The 15,990-nt window shown below is 44.4% G+C and overlaps 1 protein-coding gene across 5 annotated transcripts in view; it reads right to left on the bottom strand.

Annotated features, from left to right (window-relative positions):
• Nucleotides 1–2,906: 2,906 nt before the first annotated feature.
• lhfpl2a (LHFPL tetraspan subfamily member 2a) overlaps nt 2,907–15,990 on the bottom strand; it is a 39,566-nt gene continuing 26,482 nt past the window's right edge. For 4 of the 5 annotated variants that reach the window (XM_071466383.1, XM_071466386.1, XM_071466384.1 and 1 more), the window contains 2 exons: nt 11,755–12,541; nt 2,907–4,059 (listed from right to left, as the gene is read on the bottom strand). In XM_071466383.1, coding sequence (XP_071322484.1) covers nt 3,803–4,059; nt 11,755–12,175 — 678 coding nt within the window. In that variant the 5' untranslated portion in view covers nt 12,176–12,541 and the 3' untranslated portion in view covers nt 2,907–3,802. Of the gene's footprint in view, nt 4,060–11,754; nt 12,542–13,090; nt 13,115–15,990 lie in introns of those variants that run through there. The other variant, XM_071466387.1, reaches the window with a different exon arrangement.

A 15,990-nucleotide genomic window follows, 5' to 3' on the forward strand; every position in this document is an offset into this window, starting at 1 on the left:
TAAAGCTCAGTTTCTGAATACAGGCTGTGTGCATTTCTCTGTGGACTGAGGCTTCGATACTTTCACAGTATTAATATAGAACCTAGACCTGCTTTATAATCAAGAAACACATGAACATCTAATTTTATACTATATGGGACCTTTAAAGCTGCATTAGTTTATTTGGGCAAGTTGTGATGAACCATAATGAACAATACAAATTCAGTTAGTTACACTGAACCTCTTATAAAAGTTTGTCCATAGTGTCAATACAACAACAGATATAAAGATATGATTCATCTTGTAAGAGAAAAAAGTGAATAGACAAACTATGAGTTAAGTAAACTTGTGTTTGTAGTATGAACAAAAAACCATAAACCATAAGACTATAAATATATGTTAATGCAAATAAACATGTTCTGTATTACTGCATGATTTTAGTAATTAGTGTTCTGTTAATTTGTCTTTAAATTACTGTGCTTGTTGTTGTGTGTCTACCAGCCCAGGCACTGCAGATGGAAATAAGTTACTGGTACGATGCAGCTCCTCTCTTTGCATGAGATTAATGTTTTTGTACATGTACATAATGTAAGTTAACTAAACTAGGAGTTGAATGCCAGTGAACATGCAGAGGTGCTCGTATACACGCTGCACGGTGAAACTGAGGAGGCTGCAGCACCTTAACAAGCTTCATGTGAGGATACACACATTTTCCCTCCTCCAGGTGTGAAGGGAAACAAAACTTGCAGGTTTCTGTCTTCCCTCATTCTCGTCCTCCCTGACTCTTCCTGCAAAAAGGAAAACAAGAGGCAAAAGCTCAAAGCCTCTGGCAGGGAAACAGGCCTGAATTTCAGATTGCACGATTTGTCATGTGCCTAATCTGGAAGTCATCAAGCTCTGTGTTTAGTTTGTGTGCACTGGTGGTGGAAGGCAGCCACAGGGTTGTGCCAGAGGCTTTTCTGTAGTCCACATGGAGGGAGGAACATCTGGGGAGGGAGTTGTCATTCTGTAATCACACACACACACACACACACACACACACACAAATACACACTTACAGAGACACACAGGTAGTGCACAAGTACTGGCATTTGGTAGCTGGGGGAAGAGAGCAAACAGGAGACGAGATGGGGGAAATGTTTGGTTGTTAATTTGAAAATATGAACAGTGATGGAGGAGATGGTCAGATCCTTTACTTTAACAATACAGCTGTGTACAAATACTTCATTACAAGTGAAAGTCCTACATGAAGAGTCCTGCTTAAAGAAGTATTATCAGCAAAATCTGATTAAAGTTCTCGCTCTGCAGAAAAATTGTCCCTATGAGTTTAAATACTTTATATTTCAGATGTTTTATTGAGCCAAAGAAAGTCATACATACAGTGAATTTTTGTATTATTGCTCATTTTCATATTAGAAAATAATTATAAAATTATATTAATATGCATTCACATCTATAAAACAGATACAGAGTCCAGTAATTTAGTCCAGGGGCTCCCAACCTGAGCGTCGGACGATTTCATAAATCTGAGGAGGTCATGAGATGATTCATGGAAATTAGGTTTGAAAGAGAGGCGGTGGTCTGAGGTTCGAGGACGACAGCTTGGTGTTCACAACAGCAGGTTTTCTATTTGAATGCAGAGAGTGCCAGTTAACACGGTCTTCTACAGAGGTTGAGTCATTGGTTGTTTACACGTGTTTTCAGGCCATTTATGATGAATCTGAAACCATCTGAAACCCTGAAAGTGTTTCATTAGCTCACTTTAACCTGCAGGAGCTTCCAGAAGTTTCTGCTGCAACATGTTCTTCTGCCACGGTGGAAATAAATTCATGACAAGCGTCTGCTTACGTCTGTGCTGCAGAAATGAACCAGGGAGAAAGAATCACAGCTGTCACAGAGGATGAGCTGCCAGAGAAAATGACAATACAAAGACACACTAATGTGGGTTTTACGTAGTTACCATATTTCATGTTTCAAAAGCCTTCTTCAGTGATGATTAACGAGATCTCAGGGAAACTTTCCCAACAGGACGAGTGTAAAAATGTTTCCTGTCTTCAAAAAAAATCTTTTTTCTTCAAAAACAGATGTTGGAAAAGTGGGAATTGTCTCATAATCAGTGTTGTAAACTTTGCTCTGTTGATAAATAGTGAAGAATTTTACTTCTTAGACATCAACGAGACACTGAGTTTTCTTATGAGGAGACACAAACCAAGCAAACAGGCTGGAAAACACTGAGTTAGCCTCGTGTTTCTCTGTGTAAATCTTGACTTGTAAAGTAACTGCAGCTGTCAGATAAATGAAGTGCAGTAAAAAGTGCAAAATTTACAACTATGGATGTTATACTGACGGGGTCTACCAGGCACAGGCCCAGGGGTCTCAGGGGTCAGAGGCCCCCTGGGGTTCACCTGCAAAACGTCACTGAAAGAGAAAGAGACACAAAACAAAAACAAAGAGACACAAAATGACCACAAACTGTTTTGTGTCACTTTCAGTCAGTTGCTGCTATATTGGGTGGGTGAGGGGCCCTTTCCATGCCTGTGCTCAGGGGCCCATTGTGTAATAATCCGTCCAGGCTTACAACTGCAGTGGAGCAGAAGTATACCGTGGCATAAAATGGAAATACTCTGAATATGAGGCACAAACACACACACACACACACACACACACACACACACACACACACACACACACACACACACACACACACACACAGAGTTCAGTTGTGCATCAGTGGAAAAACTGATCACCCGCTGGCTGGAAAACACACCCACCCCCACCTCAAGGGCCAAACCGAGGTCCCAGCACCAAACTGGCGGCTCCACTTGCTGCATCTCCTCCCTCCTCCTCCCCCCTCCTCCCACCTCCCGCCTCCCTTACCCCTCCACAGTGAAGCTTCCACTCTTTAAAAACTGAAACCAAACTGGATGTTTCTTTCCCTTCTCTTTATTCGTTTTGGCAGAAACAGATGAGAACAGATAGGACACTATCTATGACTCTGCACACTCCCTGAAACCAGACATCACCAGCAACAGCAAGACTTCATTTATTACGTGTCCTCTTCTCTCGGTCCAGGTCTTTGTGCACAGATTCCAGGACGTCTGCTGGAGGAGGACCAGGCCGAGCCCCCTTCACAGCTCATCTCTCAGCTTGGGCCGGGGCTAAGCTCACTTCAGTTCAAACCAAACGCGCCTCGGGGGGTTTGGGGGGGGACTCCTTCGCTCGTCTGTGTTTCGCTGATACATTTCAAGGGTCTGCAAACACATTAATCATTCATATGACAGTACATTCTGTAAGCTTAACAGGACATCCACTCCATCTATTCTGTGAGTAGTTTATTCTGACTGTGTAGTGGTTCCCTTGTTGAGTTAACACTCAAACGTGGCAAACAGATCCAGGTTTGCTGGTCGTGGTCTGGCGACAAAAACACCAGTGTTTTGTTTTTTTTTTTTTCTTTTAAGGCAAGAGTGACTTCATCAGCCCAGCCTGGATCAAGCTGACCATCATTCTGCAATCAGAACTATGTACAAAATATATATAATCACACGTATTTACAGAGCATGTGGTGACAGACACATGGCTACACATGAATACAACAACAGACACAGCACCTCTAGTGGCAGAAAGACAGAGACACACACTGAGAAAAAAACTTGGCACTTGTAGATTTCTCCCACGTAAACACAAAAACAAAGACAAAATCAGAGTCAGTTTTAGTGGTAAACAATGCGGGGAGGGGGGGGGGCTCCATTTCACAAGCCTGCCCTGTGAGAAAAGGTTCTTCTTCTTCTTCTCTTTTCCCCACAGAACTAAAGTATCTGAGCCCTCAGAGGAGGCAGATCAGGCTCTTGCCCTCCTCGATCTCCTCCTGGACCTTGTCGCTGGAGGTGGCGATCTCGGCCTGCGCGGAGAAGACGGCGCAGACGAAGGTGAGCACGGTGCCGCCCATGGCCGTGTAGAAGGCCCAGCCCATGGAGCAGAGCCCGGCCCGGTACGGAGCCGCGTCGTGGCCGCAGTACAGCTGGACCTTGTCTGAACCCCAGCCAGCGGGATACAGCATCAGACCCAGGATCAGAAACAGACCTGCAGGGGGGGGGACAGGGAGAGGGGAGCTCAGTGATGGCTCACACACTGCAGCTCCTACAGACGGCTGTCGTCATTACTCTGCGAGATATAGAGAGAGCCCGGAAGTTCATTCTTGACCTTGGACATAGTTTCAGAAACTGGTTTTAATTAAACACACATTTATAAGTCTTTTCCAAAACTTTCAACAGCTGGACTTCAGACTTTTTGTCAAACATACTGGTAATTTAAAAGATACCATGTGGGATTTCTGACCACACACAAGTAGTTTGAGGCAGATCCAAATATTTAGAACAATGAACTGTCACCATCCTTCGGCAAAAACCTACATTAGATCAAAGGAGCTTCATGATCTGAGAGACTCTGTTGCTGATGACTGCAGCAAATCATCTGTGTGACCACCACACAAAACGTTTCCTGCCAAAGTGCCATCCTGGCATTCAAAGCATCCCATCAGGATGAAAAAAAAATTATCAAATGATTTCCTGATGACTGTCTGAAATGTGACTGAAGATAACAGCAGCAAGCCCCCCCCCCCCACCCCTTGCCACATCTTGGCACACAATCCTGTCAGGTCAGCGCACAACAGCGCGAGATGAACAACAGGAAAAGGTAGCCAAAGGTCTTTCCCGCCTGCCCCAGTCCCTGGCCGACCCTCCGGCGTCCTGTGTCTTGGTGGAAGGACGGGGTCGCTTCCTGTGTTACTGTGACCCACTTCCACTGCCGTGCTGACTTGACTTCAACACTTTAATACCATTTCTGACACACAATGATCTTAAAGCTCCAACACCAACCTTCTACCTTCAAGGTTTCTGCCGTGTTCACCAAGTCAAACATTTTTAAAGACCATGTAGAATTTAATTCAGCACCTTTCATCACAGTTATAGTGGTCAGAAAACAAACAGTAAGACCTAAAATGACTGAGAACATGAATTTATTGACATTTACATCACATCTTTGTCAGTATATCCAAGCTGCATAACAGTACATAACAATAATTCAAAGTAATATGATTCATCACTTAGTGTGACCTGGATCCATGGATGGATTACTGAACAGACCCACAGTGTGTGGACCTCACCCTAACCCTCTGTTAATATTTCTGGTTTGAAAGTCAGAGGTCATTTGAAAAACCATATAGATGAGTAAGACTATCCCAGAGACGCAAAACAACCACAAAAAGATGCAAAACAAAAAAGGCACAAAATGACTACAAAGCAATGCAAACGACCACAAAGAGCAGTCACCTCATTTGTGGTCATTTTGTCCTATATAGAAGGGGGGGGGGGCTTGTACCTGCCCAGGGGCCCATTGACTCATAATCTGTCCATGGCCAGACCCAGATAAGTGGAAGCAAACTGAAGCATGGAAAAACCAATTAAAAAATAAAACATGCTATAATCATCTCACTGCCAAAAGTATTAACTAATGATCCTGTTTACAACAGGCAGGAAAAATATTCAAGACCTTTGGAAATCAAATTTTAAAAATTCTTTTTAAGGCCTTTTTTTGGGAGGGAACTAATTTGAAATGCATTTTTTAGATACTCTGTTTGATCGGTTTCCTCTGCTCTGCACGTCCTCCCATGGTCGTGGATCAGTCAGCTGGCCAGACGAGAGGCCTGCCACCAATCGAAGCTCAGCAGGAAACATTTACAATAATAAAATTACAGATAATAAATGAACCCGGCAGGGAGCGAGAATTTCAGTCTTAATGTTTTCACCCGACCAGCTTTCCTTCAACAAGCAGGTCTCGCTGCTTTGCTTCATAAAAACAAGTGTGGAGGTGAAGCTCTCTCTCTCCTTTCATTCTCCCCTAATCCCTCTTTCCTTCCCTCTCTCTGCTTCCTTTCTTTCTCCTCCCATTCTCTTGCTCTTAAAGCGCCCAATATCGTATTAAACAAGGAAATGAAAACTAGGTCATAAATTCTTTCCACATGTTGCTGCATTGCCCTGACGTCCAGACCGGCTTCAGTGATGGATTGAAGGTATGGTTTTAATTCTCTACCCCACCCCTCCTAAGACCCCCCCCCCCCACCCCCCACCCCCCTTCCACACACACACACACACACACACACACACACACACACACACACACACACACACTCCTTCCCTAAGACCTCGGACCTTCTAACCTAATATCCCGCTGCACTCCACCCTTCCAGCCTCACTATTCCCTCTGCACTGGCTCTTGTCTCTGTCAACTTCCAAACTGTCAATTCTCCACCATCAATCTATTTCTGATAGCCGCCCTCCTGCCACCGATCAACCGGCCCCCCTCTACCCCCTCCCCTCTAACCTCTGCTCCCCTGGCCTCCAACATGTAAGAAAACACAGCAGGTCTGCTCCTAGAAATCTGGCCACATTTCTCCTTTCCAAGAAGAAACAGAAGAAGAACCAGGTCACACTGCGCTCTGATTGGACAACACCGCTGACACAAACTTGGCAAACAGGTCAAAGCAGATAAAAACATAAGATTCATAACATTAATTTAAAAGTCAAATCCATGAAATATCTAAAATATAGATGGTTCCCTGAGGACGAATCACAATGACTTAGGACTTTTCATCAGAATTTTCACTTATCCAGTGACGTCATATCTCTCTAATTATCTCAATCAAGGTTTACATCTAAATACTGATGCATCTCTGGATAGGTAGCATTTAACTATTTAAGTTCAAGTTAACTTTATTAGTCATATGTAGGTTTACACAAGTACAATGAAATGTACAAGAATCCATGAACTCAGCAATTAAAACCACCATAAAAAAATAACATAATAAAAAGAAGTAAGAAGTAAATATATAAATAAAGTATGTGTATGATGCACATAAGTAAAAGTGATGCATGAAGTGAAAAGGGAAACTTCAACACTTTTAGTTCTGCTGAATATAAACATGTTGATGTTGGATGTAAAAAAAAGTTGTTTCTTTTTCTCTCGTTCCTGTTAACAAGTAATTTCTTAAAGTGAACTTTCTTTCAGTCTTTGATCTGTTACTGTTTGTAGATTTTATTTCAATGTAAATACAGATGAAACCAATCAGCAGACAGCGTTAAAAAGTCCTCTCCGTTTTGGAGAGTTGATGGGGCTGTTGTGTCCCTACCAATGTTGAGACCAAACCTACAACCATGGTGGATAAATAGTGGTGTTAGTTATTAAAACAGCAAAACACTAAACACAACCTACACAATCTGTTGTGGTCAGACACAGTGTAAATGTGATTGTAGGATATTGAGAGGCTGCATATCTTCATGATAATGGTTTTTAAAGTGGTTCTGATCTACTGGCTATAAAGTGTAATTGCACAGATAAATGTCTTAACAGCTCATATTTGCTCTACATGTGTCTGGAGTCATTATGAAACAGCTATACCTCCACTGCGAACACAGATATCCAGATAGAGCCAGTAAATACCCGGGAATCCCATCTTTTATCAGTCAACGTGAGTGGTTCTGCTTTACCCTTCGACGTAACACAAGATATCTCGTGGCGGAGTCATCGCCGGAAAGTGATGCTGCATAAATTCCTGTAAGGTATTGTTTCGTTTCCTTCACTTCCAGCGTGGTGCTTAGTCACAGTCAACAGTTAAACCTGTGACTCACGGCTGGAGGGAAAGTTTATAGCAGCTAATAAAAGCATTCGACACCGAACGCACAAGAATTGGAGGCAGGTTTACGGCCGACTTTGTTTGCCGTCTTGTCTCTAATCCTTTGACATGAATGCGAATGAGTATAACAGTCAAAGTGTGCAGAGAGTTCCCTCACAGGCAGTCTAACTTCGAGGGTAAGAAATCCTAAGGGGCCTTAATACGTGCGCCTGTAGGACTCAAAGTTTGCTCGACTGACCCTCAGCAGGAGGGTCTGTTTTAGCCATTCGATTGGGTGAGGAGCCGGGAATGGATTTCCCTTCGGCTGAAATCCTAAAACCACCTGAGCTTCAACTGACCGTCAGTTTAATGCCATCAGAAAGTTTGTCACAGGGGACAGAAAGTCTCAAGTAAAAAGCACAAGTGACATCAGTGTATGTGAAGATTAGGTTAACGGGGTTTGGAGGTTCTCCAGCGCAATGACGTGACCATCTCTGGCAACGGCATCACAATCTTCCCATCTGAGGTCAATCACTTCCCCAAACATCTGCCGTCTGGCTCCAGTTTTCTCATTACCGGAGGGTCGGCAGGCGCTGTGGAAATAATGATTAGGAGAGAGTCGGTGTGGTAGTTTCTGCTGGTGGATATCACTGAGGGTGATATCATTCACAGGCCTCATGGAAAGTCAAGACCCTCGTGCACAGTGAGTGATAAACGCTGGGGGGACAACGGACCTAAAGACGGAGCAGCTGGATGTCAGACAGGACGTATACTCTGGGTCTTATCTCTTCCCGTGGTTGAAATGAGTAAAGCGTTATCGGCCTTCAGCTCCAGAAGGAAACCTCCCGCCTCCTCAGCTGTTTGAAGCTCCTCTCGCCCCCCTTCCTCCTCCACATCCTCATCCTCTCCACAGTGAGGAGACTCAGTGGTGTTATTTCCCCAATTTCATTACCTGAGCCACGTCTCCCAGACTCTGGGTCCCTTATAAAGCAGGATTGCATGTGATGTAAGGCTGCCGAGCCTCTGACAGATATATTGACGGTACGAAGCCTGAAATACTGCAGCTTTGGCTGGGACCGGAAAACATTTCTACAGTTACCACTTGGCCATTTTACCCAAACGTACACAGTACATAAAGCAAATTCTCCAGTGGATGTAAAATATTGCAACAGACATATCTGCTGGAAGAGTTAAACCTCCACCATGTTGTCTACTTTACTGCCTTTGGGCTTAATTGATGACTCTGACAAGTCTGTGGCTGTTACAATGGCAACAGAGAGTCACATAATAATTAATACATAAATAATAAATACATAATACATAAACAGGAATTTAAAAGTACTCCTACAGCTTAATAATAACCAAATATTATTCTATAGAAACTACATCAATGTTCTCATGGCTCTGACGTTCAGTCAAAAGTACCTTGTTTAGCAATTTACTGGTAAAGCAGCGACTGGTCTTTGAACCTGCACCCAACCAATAAATCAGTCAATACTGCCTTAACACAGACGTAAACGTCGGCCATGTCATGTTGCTGATAAGCAGCTAGTTGTAATAAGAAAATACGAAAGATATGTTTGATTCTTTTGTGTCTATGTGAAAAAAGACCCACTGATGTATTGTTATTGTAACTCCACAATTTCCTGTTTAGCTTGTTAAGCTCTTACCATCTCTGGTAATTAATTTCCTGTAGGAAACACTATTGAATATCAATATCCAGTATGATATATTTTCTGTGGCGTGTTCCTTTAAAATCCAAACATTCATTAAAGCTCCCATCCAGTCTAAAGGTAGATGTCCATGTGTTTGTGAATATAAAGCAGGTCTAGGTTCTATATTAATACTGTGAAAGTATCAAAGCCTCAGTCCACAGAGAAATGCACACAGCCTGTATTCAGAAACTGAGCCTCAAAACCAGCCGTCAGGACTTCTGGAACTTTGTGATGTCACAACAAAGCAGTCCCAGCTCTCAGCCATGCCCCAAGCCGTAGTAGCTGAAATCTACTGCACAGGTTTTTGGTTCTTAAAACCACAAATATATCTTCTTATGGATGTTAACACTTAAACCCTGAAGTTATAAAGCACGTGACCTTTAACCACCTCACTGTAGTTTTTCTGGAAAATTAAGAAAGAAATTGTTAACATGTGAAATCAGCAACAAAGAATGTATGATTTTAGTTAATCCATCTGATTAAATTCCTGACAAATGACACAACACAACTGATTAATACACTCAGAGACACTGTATTAAAGAGGCAGTTCCTTCAGTACGAACGGTCCAGAAATCATCATATCGCTCAACCCTTTGTGTCACAGTCGGACAGGTGAAGAAAATGTGACAGAATATGAGCAATAACATCAACTGTGTCCTAAACAAACGTGCACATGAAGCTACTTCAGACTTGTTGGGGAGACAGGTCTCAGGTCAGCAGGGCTGGGTTGTACAGTTTGGCATGTCCATCACCGCATGCCCACCTTTTCTGTTTGGGCCTGCACCATATAAACATCTGTGGGGGAGGACAGCCATAATCAGCAGAGAGCTGAGAGCTGCAGTCTGCGAAGAAAAGAGGAGCATGATCTCATGGCCTCCTCCCTCCCATAGTTCACCGCAGTGAGTCAAACCGGCCCAGGATCTGGCCTCAAACGCACAACCATAGACGCAGGATACACACCCTTCACACAAAAACCCAGATACGCATGCGTGGTCAGATACTTTTCTTGGGCCAATTGAGTGTCAGAAAAGCTCCAACCGGCGTGGGGAGAAGGTAAATATTTGGGTGGCAGCTGCTCTGAGCGACGGCGAGGACGGTGGAAACGAGCTGCCATGTCTTTTAAACTCCTGACTGCTTACTCGAGGCTCCACAAGAATCAAACACATAATTCAAGCAGTGGGAGTTGTGGCGCTCGTAATGAATGTGTTGAGCTCAGAGCAGAACTGTTCATTTACCTTGAGAGACGGTGGACGCCACAGGAATAAACACAAACACTGAGGCTTTTATGACCTGAGGTAGCTTTAAGATCCCTGTCCTCACCCGTTCAAAGCTGAACTCTCCCTTTACAAAAATCACTGCATTTAAAAAAAGATACAACATTTCGAGCCCAAACTGGTTCCTCATCAGTTTCACGTGTACATTGAAAATACATCAAGGAATAAAGTAGTTAGTTTCCAATGTGTTGATATTGTTTGGACTGTGGTTACAGACCAGCAGAATTCGTTTTTGAGATGTTTTGATCGACCACGTTGGAAATCAAATGTGTTTATAGTTGGATCATTATATTATTTCCATAGGCTCCATCCACACTACTATGTTTTAATTTTGACACGTATCACTTTTGCTTCGTTCACACCTCCCGTCCACACTAATTCCGGGGTTTTCCAGCACCTAAAACAGACTTTTGGAAACGCTGCTCGACTCTGCGGTTGAGTATGAAGACTTGAAATGACGTAGACACCCATGGTCGCTTCTTGATTGGGTCTGATTGGCCTCAGCTACCAGCAGTGAAAACAACATGAATAATGAAACACAAGCGTCACTGACCTCGTTGTCTTTGCTAGCAGCTGTTGTGCAGTTCAATTCTGCATTTTAACACTACAACCGTCTTTGCTGTTCCTCATTCATAGTGTTTTCTACAGCTAAACAACTGCAGAGTAGACAATCTGCTTCCTGTTTACACCTGGTCGCCCATGTGTTTTCAGGTGTGTTAGATTGTTCTGATACGGAGCTAAAACACTGTGGGAGAAGCAAAAGTGTCACACTGTGGTCTAAATGGGAAAAACAGCAGCAGTAGTTGTGCAAAGATGGAGGCGACAGCAGTTCAGTCACTTTCTCACCTTCACACAGATGGTGTAAAGTGGACGTGAACATCAGTCAGTTGTGGTTGGAAACATCCAGATCTGATGGTGGATAAATGAGTTTCTGACCTTCTGATCAGCAGCTCTGATGAAGGACACAGACACCTTCAGACTATTTATTCATTGTTACACCGCTGTGCCTGATCAAGAGCCAATCAGAAACCTTCTCTTTCTCTAATGTAGTAAAACAGACATTTTAAAGGGAGCGTTCAACAAGTCTGTGATCTGCATGTGCGTTGTGTGCGACTCTCACCTGCGATCCCTTGCAGCAGTCCACACACATTGAAGATGCTCTTCTTCATGATGCTTTGGAAGCACATGGTGAAGACGGAGATGAACGCCACGGCACACAGCAGCAGGATCCCCGCTGCCAGGAAGATAGAAGTAGCCTGCCAGAACCCGCTGGCAATCTCCCCAAAGTGTACCGCATACGGTCCGCACAGTATCCCACGCTGCAGGTGGGGCAGTTTTATACAGCGGCCGTAGATGCCTAAAGTGGGCCTGTAGGCCTCTCCGGCCGCGGTGGCCCCATGGGGGCCGAAGACGGCGTCTGGGGTGCGGGGGAATCCCACCAGCCAGTCAGTGCTCATGAAGGCGATGAGCTCTCCGAACGCGGCTACAATGCTCAGCAGAGTCCACAGCATGGAGCGGCAGGTGACAATCACATGGCACATGCTGACGGCGGCTGGAGTCTCCCTCTGTTCAGATTGGCTGAGAGGTGACGAGGTGGACCGTGGGTCGGCTGTGATCCTTCTCCGACGGACTGTGAACGCTTCACAGGAAGGAGTAGGTGACACTGCTGCACACAAACGGTTCTGGTCAATGATTCACAGTCTGCTGCTTCCCTCTCTTCTCTCAGCTCCTTCTACTTCTTATCTTCAGCTGGTGTTGCTTCAGCACAGCTGTTGTTCCTCCTCCTCAAACTCACCCTCCGTCTGTCGGCTCGCTGCTCTGACTCTTACTCAGCCTGGTGTTTGGTGTCTACATTGTATTGAAGTTGTGTTCCCTGAGCCAGCCCGCTGGCGTCACATCAGACACACCTAGGAGATAAAACAGAGAGAGAGAACAGGGTGAGTTGCTGTAATTGCAGGTGTAAAATGTAACTGCGTTGTACAGAAGAAGCACGAAGAGGATCAGCAGTTTTTGTTTTCTCGTTTTTGCTTCTTGGAGCAGACGAGTGGAGAACGAGGAAAGTGTGGAGGAGGAGCAGACAGCTGAGGAAGGGAGGCTCCTGGTGTAGATGTTTGGGGGTGGGGTGGGGGCGTCTAATGAGTTGTGTTGGGATGTGTTCGTTTGAAGTGGGGCCTCCTCTGTTTTCAGTGTGTTTATGTTTAAAGATTTGTGATCAGGATACTCGATGAACTCTCTGCTCCCAGGGGATCCTCATGACTGAGGTTGTAAAAATATGAAACAGCAAAACAGAGAGTTTATATGCATGTCTGTCTTTGTGTGTGTGTGTGTGTGTGTGTGTGTGTGTGTGTAGAGATGGGAGGGTTAACATAGATGTGGAAACAGCAGAATGAGAAACGGATGCAGACAGAGAGAAAAACAAGCCTGAGGCCTCTCATCAAGCAGCCCACACAGCTGACCTGAGGTCAGCCAACGGTTGATAACACAACGGCCGTCCGGCTGTCACATGACCGCTGATAACCCCGGTGACATCAACCCTGCTGCACCGCACTGCACACAGTGACACTACAATCAGGAAGCGGCAGATAGTTTCTGTTCATAAAAAACATGTCTGACAACACAACGTCAAAAGATAATAAAATAAAATAGTTTATTATATCCAAATATATCCAGTTTACGATGATATCAAACAGGAAAAAGCTGAAAAACATTCAAATGGAGAAGCTGGAGTCAGACAATGTTCGATATGTGATCCTAATAAATAACTGTGACAATGAATATACTATCAAATCATTAATTTTCTGCTAACTGATTAATTGACAAACAGACAACGCAGTGTGATTATGAATGGAGACAGACTTCTAGACTCTGTCCCTTCATCATGGGCTCCTATTCAAGGCCCTGTAGAGATCAGATAAACACTAAGTTTGAGATTTTATCTGTGAGAGACATTAACATTAAAGCGGAGCAGAACATGCATTAAAACACAGAAGCTGGGGGAGATTAAGAGATGCACACGGGCCTTTGTGCTCATGTAATAAATTCAGCTCTGGGCCAAAGCTGACAGTTGTTTCTTTTCTCTGAGTCTTTTTGTTCTGCTCTGGTTTCCCTGCTGTCTCTCGGGAGTCTGCAAGTCATTCTCCGACCAGCGTTTGGCAGGGCAGCAGAGGGAGCCGGGGGCCGCTGTTGACACGTGTGCCGCCTGCACTGCGAGGTTTCCATCACTCGGCCCCCGGTGCGCCCTTCCAGCGAGGGGTGGGAGCCTCGCTCGTCCCTCTGTGGTCAGATCCCAGCGAGTAAGACTCGCTCTGTGTGTGAGTAAGAGCGTTACACAAACTTTGATCTTTGTCATCCTGTTGAGAAATCAACAACGGTTCTCTTTCTTTTTTTTCCCTTTTTCCTCCTTCTTCTCTTGCAATGGAGAAAATGACCCAGATCTGTGGTCTCCTGGAGGGTGGTGTGTGTGTTTGTCTTTGTGTATATGTGCAGGCTGACGTACTGTATGTTTGGACTGTGTGAAACAGATGAGATCATAAGACCACGCACAGACAGCCGCCTCTGTGAATTTGGACCAAAATTAATTTTGTGAATCACAAGCTCATTGCTTCACCCTCAACAGATGCGGGGACAGATGCAGACACAACAGAAGTTTTTGAAAAACTCTTTCCACCCCCTCACACAGGGACTGTTGATGCTCGCGGGGGGGGGGGCTGAGTCCCAGAGGTCCTTTGACATGACTGATGTTTGACGTTAGGATTTAAGACAAACGGCTTTTCAGGCATGAAGCACAGGCAGTCCGACGTTTTGAGGTCAAACATTTGCTGGCCAGTTGCGAAGACTAATTCCTCACTGACAGGAATATTGTTGTAAGTGAAACAATTCGAACCGCATGGTGAGATACGAAGCTTTGAAGACCTGGACACTTAACCTTTGACCTTGCTTTGCTTGAGTGGGTTCGCATCACATGCCACATGGTGCAGCACCAACGACTGGGTCTCAGTTGGTCTGAAGCTGCCTTGAATGTGACTTATTAGCTCTAAAACAAGCCTGGACATGCCTGCTTCTATTACTGTACCTGGTATTTGTCACAACATATGTCCAGACTGCTCACTGTTCCCAGACAAACACATCTGAGCAGTTATCATGAACAGAAGTTTCCCAAGATAGAGTGAAGCATGGTAGTCTGCATATGAGAAGCTCGAGGTGGATTTATGATGTCCTTTATGCTCCCTGAGTAACCAGGGGGGAGACTGAGGATTATTTGAGTCTCAGTTTACATACACAGAAAAGTTTACGGCCTTCAGATTGCACCCACCACCCCGTTGACCCCCAAACACTAATCCTCATGAGCGCACACACAACAACACTCCCTGCAATCTGACACATTATCCTCCCAAAGGATGGAAATGCGAGTTCGACCTAATGAACCTAATGGTGCTAGAAGAAAAGTAAAGGGATCACCAAAGTGTCTGGGCTTCATCCTCCGGGTACCACGAATATCCATACCAAATTTTGCGCCAATCCTTTCAGTAGATATTGAGATATTTCACAGGATAAATGAAAAGTTTGAGTGTCATCAGGCGGATTACAGTCCGTCCTCTGGGCACCATGAATGTCTGGACTAAATTTCTCAACATCCAGTTATGTTAAGAGTTGTCCAGTTCTCAAGACATGTCAATCAAAACCAAAAACGTCAGCCTCGTAGTGCGCTACAGGAGAAGCCAGGCAATCACCAAAGTCTGCAAGATTCATCCTCTGGGTACCATGAATGTCTGCACCAGATTTTATGCCAATCCTTCCAGGAAATGTTGATATTTCACACGATGAATGAAAACTTTGACCTGCTGGTGCCACCAAAGGAAAAGTTCAAGGATTACCACGCTGACTACAATCCATTCTTTGGGAACCATAAATGTCTGGACTAAAGGACAACCATCCAATGGTTGTCAAGACATGTCACTCAAAACCAAAAACATCAACCTCAAGGAAGGCTGGGGAATCACAGTCTTTAAGATTCATCCTCTGGGCACCATGAATGTCAGTGCTAAATATCAGGACAACCCATCCAACTGTTGTCAAGATATGTCACTTAAAACCAAGAAGAACCAAGGAACATGGATGTCTATCAAATAATCTTTGTGATATGACAATCTGGGCCAACACTGCCTTCCCTGTAGCCATGCTGCTATTGAGGCTAAAAAGCTTCAGCGCACAACTGGTCAAAGTGAAAACTCAGCCTTTCTCTTATCACAGCAACAAAACAGCAGGAAACGCCTTTTCCACGCTGCCGCTGACAGGAAGCAATCTACATATCTATGGACATGCCATGTGTAAGGTCACATGTCACCATGGAGAGGAT

The sequence above is a fragment of the Trachinotus anak genome, unplaced genomic scaffold (assembly GCF_046630095.1).
Source record: "Trachinotus anak isolate AG129_WGS33_773 ecotype Australia unplaced genomic scaffold, CSIRO_AGI_Tana_v1 ptg000028l, whole genome shotgun sequence".
Lineage (NCBI taxonomy): Eukaryota > Metazoa > Chordata > Actinopteri > Carangiformes > Carangidae > Trachinotus > Trachinotus anak.